At 42.3% G+C, this 9,799-nt stretch overlaps 1 protein-coding gene across 2 annotated transcripts; it reads right to left on the reverse strand.

The window, feature by feature from the left end:
• Positions 1–563: 563 nt before the first annotated feature.
• mcm7 (minichromosome maintenance complex component 7) lies at positions 564–8,328 on the reverse strand. Of its 2 annotated transcripts, none has more exons than XM_031741485.2 (15): positions 8,298–8,328; positions 6,145–6,224; positions 5,491–5,655; positions 5,266–5,390; positions 4,999–5,179; positions 4,778–4,915; positions 4,545–4,694; positions 4,338–4,452; positions 4,120–4,251; positions 3,794–3,877; positions 3,316–3,527; positions 2,949–3,214; positions 2,659–2,827; positions 1,475–1,584; positions 564–1,165 (listed from the first exon to the last, which is right to left on the reverse strand). In XM_031741485.2, the coding sequence occupies exons 1-15, from the start codon at positions 8,326–8,328 to the stop codon at positions 952–954; spliced, it is 2,172 nt and encodes a 723-aa protein (XP_031597345.1). In that variant the 3' UTR covers positions 564–951. The 2 variants fall into 2 exon arrangements, with proteins under 2 accessions (XP_031597345.1, XP_039476495.1); XM_039620561.1 differs by lacking the exon at positions 8,298–8,328 and adding an exon at positions 6,858–6,921 and having other exon boundaries at positions 952–1,165.
• Positions 8,329–9,799: the final 1,471 nt, after the last annotated feature.

A 9,799-nucleotide genomic window follows, 5' to 3' on the forward strand; every position in this document is an offset into this window, starting at 1 on the left:
TTTCCAAGTTTATATTGTTTTAGCTTCTTGCTGCGTTAGATGTAATTATTTAGATACATGTCATCAGTACAAGTACAGCCACCCAGTATTGCACCTTTTGCACTGAGGGCTTCTACTTTGCTCTCTAGGATGCCCTGCAATTGCCTTCTTTGTACTTTAGCATCACAACTTGAGGACTTTTTAGACCAAAACATTTAGGCGACACATGATTACTAGTTACTCTACCAAGACTGTGTATACAATGTGTTAGTGGGTTACAGGATCATTCATTATACAGCTGGAAGCTTGTGGTTTTGAAAGCTAGATTTGGCAGCATTAAACATTTATACAATTTGTTGCCTTTTATGAATATCCAAGCCTTGTGCGAAATCTTTGGGTTTGTGAGTCACTGAACCAAAGTTGTGCGGGTTGTCTTTCAACATGAAAATTGTTACTTGCAAACCTGTATGTTTTGTGGGCAGGCGTTACTCAAAGAATTAGCGAGGCGTCCCCACTGTGAAACCAGGTGTTCATACACATTTCTTCATCCCATGTTATGTGCACAGAAGACTTGGCATCAGGCAGAGTATTGAACCATCAATTTATTTTAACTCTCACAATACAAGGCTCAATATAAATTTGTCTGATTTGCATCAGCAAGTATAAAATGTACAGAAATGCTCAATGTTAAATGGATGCTTGCAGCTAAACCACAGGAAATACTTCACAATACTAACTTCTGACATACATATTTACAAGCAAGGTACTGTTAACAGGATTCTTCTGGAGTTCTGGGTTTCCATTAGCTGGAATTCCTGCAATAATAGTCATATTTAAAAAGAATCTTTCTTCTGCTGGACTTACAAAATGCTTAACCTCATTACAAGTCTGTAGAAAACCCACAACAAAGAGTCCCCCACCCTCCCTCAGGTGACTGAAACAAAATGTGCATGAAGGCGTGTCCCGAGTTGTTCAGACGAAAGTGATGCGCGTGCGAGCCTGGTTGACCTGCCACACGTTCAGCTCCTCATACTCCTCCAAGGCCTCCTGGAACTGGGCGGGCGTGAAGCCACGAGAGACGCAACGCTGCTCTGCTTCAGCCATGCGAACCAACCCACCGGCTCCACGGCCCTCTGCGGCGAGCTCGCGCACCAGAGAGAAGATGACGTCGGCCGGTCGCTGCGTCCTGCAAATGAGAAATCAGATATTTAAAAATGTCAACTTTAAAGCCTCAAGGAATTTTGAATGAACCTACTCAAAAATGGCACAAAGTAAGGCATGTAAACACATACGACATATACATATACACAAACTACACTTCCTGCCCGTTTTGAACATGCTGTCGTGTGAACAGAGCTCCATAAAAATCAAGTTTTACAGCTTCCTTCAGGACATGCAAGAAACTCATAAAACAGCTCTGAATCAGATGACATCCGGTCATGTTAGTCTCACTGAAAGCCATATTTAAAAAACAGGCCTGGTTTTTAGCTCTAACCTTGTGGTGCTGGATTTGTCAGCCTGTAATGAATCCTTGGACATCTCCATCAGTCTCATAGCCTCGTTTACATCTTCCTTCTCTACGGTGTCCATCATGCGAAGTCGAGCCTGAAGCAGGGAGTTAAAGATGAAGATAATGCTAAGACTGTAGTTTGAGTGAATGCACGAACAAGAGTTCCTGCAATAATAATCCTGCAATATCCATCTCAACTTAGGCTGCGCTGTGCCGGCACTGTCAGACCGAGACAAGTGCAATGCCCTCTGGGATGCCCGGCAATTGCCCAAGTCTCCGCCTCTCAACACCAGCTAGTCTCTCTATAGCATGAAATCAAAACACCACGCAAAAGATCCCATCGGAACACTGTTATGATCAAGTGGGGTTTTTTTGTAGAACACACGGATGACAGTCCTGGCCATGGTCAGTTTTGCATGGGTTTGCACAGCTGGTCCTTATGCACACAGGCTGACTGCCCACCCTGCAAAGCTGGCCAGGATCAGTAAAGACATTAAAGCAGCTCCCTCGTGGTCATGAAGAGGAAAATACCAAATGAGTCATCTGAAAACACACAAATAAGCTGATGTGCAGCTGTGGCACCAATACTGCTTGTGGCTGTGTTTTGCCCCCTTGTGGACATCTGTGTGCAGCACATTGCCTACCTGTTAACCTGAAGTGCTGGTTTTGCAGTAGGTGGATGACTGCTACCTGCACAAACAGCACTTTTGACAACCAGAGGCAGAGATGATGCAAGACAGACTTGATTCAAGCTTTTTTAATAATATTCATGTTGTGAGTGGGTGTAGCGTTTTTGCTACTGGGACTGGTTTTGGCAGTCAGAGCTTTTTGTCCAGCGTGGGAAAGAAGTGCTCACACTGCAGTAGGCCAGATTATCATCACTACCTGCACTGTAAGCACTTTATCCCACACTGGACGATCGATCAAGACAATTTAATTCCATTAAAAGCTCCACAAAAGTAGTGCAACTGAACCCCATACGACACTTTTCTGCAAAAATAAGTTCCACTGGAGCTTGATGAAAAACAAGAACAAATGTAACCCTGTTTCACTTCTTAAAACAAATGTCTGACAAAATTATGACCCTCCTGCAGGAGTTCAATCAGTGAGAGTGGCCTCTGAAAGTTTCCAGCCACCCACTACTACTCAAGTGGATGTGCAATTCTCACCAGTGCAGTGGAGAGACGCAGGATGGAGAGGAGGGTACGAGCGGAGGTGAAGGTGGTGTCTTTGCTGACCCGAGCCTCTTTTCTCATTTCCACGTAAGCAGCAGTGATGTAATCGGCCAGTGACTCGGGCACCACAGGCTGCCGCTTCTTGCACAGAGATATATAACGCCTGATGGAAATTACATTTATCATTAGTTAATACTGCCTATTACGCAGACCTATTTGAAGTAAATTATCTGAGCTACAACAATAACCTTCATGTGTTCATTTTTAAACATGCAAATTCTCACCTCATCAGTTTCATGTCAATAGGGGTGAAGTGTGTGGGCGGTTGGCGGGAGTGCTGGTGCACGTAGGTGATGTGCTGGGCCAGACGCAGGTCAGCATCAGCATCCGGTTTGTCCTGAATGAGCCACAGCAAGTCGAAACGGGAGAGCAGAGCAGCTGGCAGCTGAATGTTCTGCTCGATACTCTTCCGGGGGTTGTAGCGGCCGTAGGCGGGGTTCGCTGCTGCTAGAATAGAGCAACGGGCGTTGAGGGAGGTCATGATGCCAGCCTGGAGGGGAGATTAAAAAACATGAGTGTGGATGTTAAACAGGCATTGAGTTTTTCCAGATACTTCCCCTAATTAAGAGTACTGGCAGTAATTAAGGATACCTTAGCAATGGAGATGGTCTGTTGTTCCATGACTTCATGGATGGCGGTTCGATCTGCATCAGCCATCTTATCAAACTCATCAATGCAGCAGATGCCCAGGTCAGCCAGAACTAAGGCTCCTCCTTCTAGAGTCATCTCACCGGTTAGGGGGTCACGCATCACTGCCGCAGTCAGACCGACCCCAGATGAACCACGACCTGTTGTGTACTGGCCTGAACAGCAGACAGGGAACAAGAAAAGCTACAATTAGCTGCTGATTAAACAGTTCATACTTCAAGCTTCACTCAGAATAAAACTTCCAATTTAGATATGACAGGCTGTTGGCATTCGAAACCTTGCATTAAAACACAAAAAAGTGAGTGCTCTAGTCAAACTATCCCACCAGAAGTTAAGACGTCACAGTGTAGGACCTAATGGAAAGTAAACGCCATACTAGATAAAGCATTAAACCAGATAGGGGACAACAAACAGGACTCACTTCGAGGAGCCAGACGATCAATGTAGGACAGCAGCTGGGACTTAGCGACTCCTGGATCTCCCATCAGGCAGATATTAATGTTGCCTTGAGGAAGATGAGACAACACAGTAAGAGCACTGCAGTGATTAAAACATTTAATGAGGAAAAACAACTTCCAAGAAATGTACCTATGCAATAAAGAAGTTTTGTCTTGTGCCAGAGTGATAAATGATCATAAATTATGTTAAAACTATACATTAAAATCAGTATTAGAAAGCTATGTTACAATATGATTAAACAGAAGAAAAGAATTTAGCCGTTATAATCTTGTTTGCGTTTGTCCTCACCTCTGATTTTCATGCCTTTGGGAGCCTGTTCCACTCCTCCAACCAGCAACAGCAGCAAAGCCTTCTTCACATCTTCATGTCCATAGATCTCTGGCGCTATGGAGCCAGCTAGCTTCTCATAAAATCCTTCATCTATAAAGAAAAATACTCACTTCAGATACTAAAGACCGAAATCTCAGTTTATGTGTTCCTATTGTAGTGATGTCCAACAAACAGACCTGTGATGCTTCGCAGCTCCTCATCAGTCAGCTCCTCGTTACCGAGTTCATCATCCTCAGTCTTGTTCATGAGTGTAATGCTGTGACACTCCAGATACGTTTCTGACAGGAGACCCTGAAAAGAGCAAACCCACAATACAGTTCAGTTTCTTTCTGGAGATAGAGATGAAATTATTGTGGTAGCCCATGTGTACAAGCAGATTATACCTGAACAGCCTGACTGAAGCCTGTGCGCAGCAGAGGGAGGAAGATTCCTGTGATGGCTACGTGGTCTCCTGGCTGGGCAAGACGTGTGTTTTCGCCACGCACGTACACCGTCATGCTCCTTGGGATGTTTCCAACAGGTACTTGGTCACTCTGTGTAATACCAGACAAAATTTGTGAGCAAATGTAAACCAAAACAAGTGAATACAAACATAACAAGTTTCAGAGTTTCTTACGTGTTCCTGAATACGCAGTTCCTGGAACTTGATGAATTTGGAGCCTCTCGTCTGCAAGTAGAGTCGCCCTCCAGATTTGTTGGTGACACACTCTTGGCTGGGACACATAACAAGGGGCATGAAGGAAGGAGACTGGATCTGGACGAAAACGAGAGGATACAATGAAAAATGTAGTTCCTGTGAAAGCATATGAATGTACAGATGATTAAAAACAATCTTACTGGTTGGTAGGTCTCAGCGCCACACTGGTCACATGTGTATGTAGCCACGGCCATCATGGGTTTGACCTCAGTCGCTCGGGTCACAATACCCCGAACTGCAACCAGGTGACCGATGCTGTCGGCTCGAATATCACGCACCACTTTGGGTTTAGAGGTGCTTGGAGCTTTAAAGTAAAGCTCACTGTGGGAAGAAGTTCACAGTTGGATAATCAAAGGACGAATAAAAACATGCAGTAAAAGCTCAGCTCTGAATCCGATTCAACTTACAATCTCCTCATGAGTTCAGGTGGGTACTGATTACGAGGGTCTCTTGTATCTGCAGGGTCACGACCCCTTTGTTCCATCATTAGCCTGTGCTCAATGTACACATCCAGAGAATCTTTGGCAACAATCTATGTATAACAAAAAAAAAAAAAAAAATAGCCACATTAATACTGGGCAAAAATCACAATAGCAATACATTTTTGGCACTTTTTAAACTGATCAACATACATCTCTTTCTTTGTACTCTGGCAGCAGCTCGTGGACAGCATCAGCAAACAGCGCTGTGTAACGTTTAGCATTCTCACAGATGCTCTCGACCAGCTCGGGGTCTTCTTCAGCCACATCATCCAGATCCACAAAGAGAGCCACCTGCTCCCTGTGGGCCAGCGCCACCTGTACGCAGGCAATTAATTAGATGATCACCCAACAATTACACAACCATCTTTGCAGCTACTACTAACGCCAAAGACACCTTTATCTCCATTTCAGAAGCAGAAAGGGAGCTGTGCTTTTTGTAAATAAGTGAGGGCCTTTTTCATCTTTCACATGGCAGTTTGACTGAGAGCCATTTGGTTTTGCTTTCACTTTTACATTTTAATGCAATCCGCCCAAAACTATTCTACTTATAACAAAAATAACTAGTTCAAATAAACATTTAAATTTAAGATTTTGTCAAATCATAAATTCTGCTTATAAAGACAACAAATGATGTCTAAGAACAGTGTAGCTAAAATGTTTTATTCACTGACCAGTGAAGCATCAGTGCTCATTAGCACACCAGATTTGTACTTTTTTTTTTTTAAGTGCAATAATATCACAAATCTGCAATAAACCAACTCTAGAAAACTAATCCTATATTCATTATTTCTGTAGTATACTCACAAGTTGGGCTCCATACTTGAACAGCTTCTTCCCGTTGTCATCCTCTGTGTAAAATTCCTGCAGGAACCTTTTGCATTTTTCTGCAAAACAACCAAAAATACCTTCAGCACAATTTAACAGGAGGGAGACGAGAAAAAAAAAAAAGACAGGCCACATGCAGCAAACACTAGGTGGAGATTGTTTGTTAGCCACACACACACACACACACACACACACACACAAAGAAAAGGCTGTTTACTGAAGTTCCCTTTAAATTTCTTTAAATAATAAATCTTATTTCTTAGCTTAAAATCTGTTTAAATTGTTGATTAACACCACCGGCAATGGGCCTACACACTGGGAGCTAATTTGTTGTCCTGCGACGACCCCCTTTGTTGAGTAACATGGCATCCTGTAATCTCGATGAGTCACTACTGCCTTACAGTAAAGCACAAACTGCCACTGATGTGTTACATGAAGCCAATTCCGCTCTGACGTTCCCACCATAATAGTTTTAGAGCGAAATAACTGGCGATACGCAGCAGATAGCTCCTGGGCAATAATGTAAATACAACAACAGGCGCGCTCAGTTCAGTGTCCATTTTTTTTTTTTTTTTTTTTTTTGAAAATATCCCCCCACTTCTCGAAAGAGCCACAACTGTTAACAATATTTAATTCAGCGCTTCGAGGAACGAAACTACTCTTGACCGTGATAAATAAAATACTCCACTTACTTTGACGCGGTAGCAGCAAATCCGCACCTCTGCTTTTTTATTTCTCTCTTCGAGGATGTTATTGTAAACAAAGCAGCACATGGCTTTTTGTGCCCAGTCACTCACGGTATCCCTCCGCCATCCCTCCGCTCTTAAAAACAGTCCCGGCTGTTGTTTTCAAACCACAGCCAGCCATCTTCTAATGTTAGCCTAGGCTAGCCGGGGTGTAGTGAACACAAGGCGCAGGCAGCCCCACCACTGCGAGCTTATTGCTCTTAACCTCTTGGCGGTGGAAGTAGCTTTCTTAATGCTATCGATGACTGACGCACCGCAAACTTCAGCCTTTAAGCGGTCGGTTAGATTCTGCGAAAGATGACTCGGGTGCTTGCAAAGTTTAGGTTACTCGGACGTTTGGAGTGACTCAAGCACCGCTGCAAATTTAAACTTACACCATCAACGTTACGGTTGTTAAAATGATCGATTATTAGTAAAACCCTGCATTTTTAGATGTTTGTGTAACAGAAATAAAGTTTGTTTACCCAAAGTAAACAATCATTTTGCGTCTTCTTACGCTTTTAGAAATATATATACATATTCTGACCCTCGGCGTAAACGTGCTACACACAGAACAGCACGTTAACAGGTTAACTGACAGCGGCTAACGGGGTGCTTGCTAGCTCGCTCGCTAGCGGTTACTACTTAACCCGATTTCAAGACGTTTAAACACTTAAACTAAACTCTAAATGTGGACATTATAAATTTCAGTTATTAAAAAGCGAAGTAGTGGTTCACTTACTGCCCTTGTGTACCATTAAATTTTAAGGTTGCACTCGCGTTTGATATGAACTTAGCTAGCATTTGATTGGCCTTCATAAAGTTCTCTGAAACGATGAACAACTTTTCAGTTAGTGCTTTATCGTTGACTTTAAATGTTACACATTAAAAATGAAAAACTTCGCGACATTAATGATTATCTTTAGTCAAGCTGCTCGTGTTACTGTTGAGACATGTGCTTGCTGCTGCACTGCACAGTGGCGCCTGCTCCTTTGTTTAAGGATCCATCCGGGTCACGGTGCAGCCAACAGCCTCTCTCACTCGCGCACGCACACACACAGTACTGAAGACGTTACCAAGAGGATAGCTAATGTTCACACAAGTTTGTGCAACTTGTGTTTTAACACTGCTCCCTTGTGTCGCGGGTTTCTTGACACCATGTGCAAGCACTCACTTATTTTCTATAACTGTTTTCTTTAAAGTTGAGTTAGTAATGAAACGAAGCGGTAATGTAGCGTTATCGCACACATAAATCAGATTTTATATTATATCCAACTTCATAGCCAGTACACCCCGTAACATACATTCACCAAGGTTTCGTGTGGGGTTTTAGAAGAGCCGTTTGGTAAAACGTTAACTAAAATGGGCCAACCTGTTGCTGCCATGACGTTAAAGATGAAACATTACCTTTCTCTGCTTCGTAATCCTTGCGAGCCATGATTGCAGGTATTGAGCTTCAGTTAAGATAACTTACTTCCAAAAACGCGATGGGGGGAAACGTAGTTTAGCTCAAAGCTGGGTCTTTTTAAAATTTTTCACTAACACCGGACACTCATTCACTTGCAGCCAGCGCTTCTCCCCTATCTCGGTACAAGAAGTGGCGCGAGTCTGACGTCTCCCTCAGCCAATAGAGTCGCTTCTTTCCGCGGGGAGAGGCGGGATTCTGTGGTGGCGCGAAAATTGCGGGCAGGCTGGTGTCACCTGACTGTGCGAACTTCCGCCCCGTTTGTCAGGAATGGCGCGAAATGCGATGATTGGATTCATGCGTAACCCAGTGTCAACAGGGTGAGCGTGGAACGAATGAACCCAACATAAAGTCATGATTTACAGCTGTATTTCCCCAGTTTATAACATACATGTTATATAGCAAATGTTTTTCTGACATTTTCTCACATAAGGAGATATAATGAAAATGTCGCACATTTTAATTGGCATTAGATTGTATGGAAGCTTGTTTGTGTTTTAAAAGTGCCTGTCATAGCCAAGTCAACATTTTGATGAATCTTAAAACTTTGACTTATTGAGTACCCCAACTTTAAGTTACTTACAACTAGGACAAAATTTTGAGACGCCTAATAATTTTTTCCCCAATTCATTTTCTTTATACAGTGCTGAACCACAACAGTAGTTATATTTATATAAATTATAATGTCATATTATAAAATAGAGACCCTACAATAATAAAGAGAAAACCCCAACAATCAAATGATCCCCTATTAGCAAGGACTTGACGACAGTGGGAAAGAAAAACTGCTTTTTAATAGAAAGAAACGACCGGCAGACGCAAGGATCAGGGAGAGGCAGCCATTTATCACAGCAGTTGAGTGTGAGGGGAGGAAGACAGACAAGTACCGTTTCAGAGTAAGTCAAAATTTCTAGATAAATAACCTCAAATTTGGATTAATTAATCAGAGAAAACCTAAAGCTGATTCTTTAGGTTTGTGATCACTGTAAAATACCACCGTATATCTTTACTCCTTGCACTTGTTTTTCTAAGCTCCTTCTGCTTCATGGTGTAATTCACTACAAAGCAATATGTGTTACTTTATGCATGTTGTTACTTTTATTAATCTTTTACAAAGGATACCCTCAGAATTCATTCATTTACTATAGTGTCTACTCATTTTGATCTTGTTTATTAGTGATTTTTTTGACCTATAAATAATGCAAACAAATCACACATTACAAACAGGAATAACTAGTAGTGCTTCATTGTATCTAAATAACATTGAGTTTGTTCATTTTTAAAACAATACATTGTAATGCCTTACTTTTAGTATTGCTTTGTCAAATCAGGCATCTTTAATATACATTAAGGTGTTCAGCAAAAAACAAAAACAAACTGTGATGTCAACAGTGAAGGATATTTTGAAAAATGTGAAGAGCTGAGGAGAGACAGACGAACCAAG

Source organism: Oreochromis aureus, linkage group 2 (genome assembly GCF_013358895.1).
Source record: "Oreochromis aureus strain Israel breed Guangdong linkage group 2, ZZ_aureus, whole genome shotgun sequence".
NCBI lineage: Eukaryota > Metazoa > Chordata > Actinopteri > Cichliformes > Cichlidae > Oreochromis > Oreochromis aureus.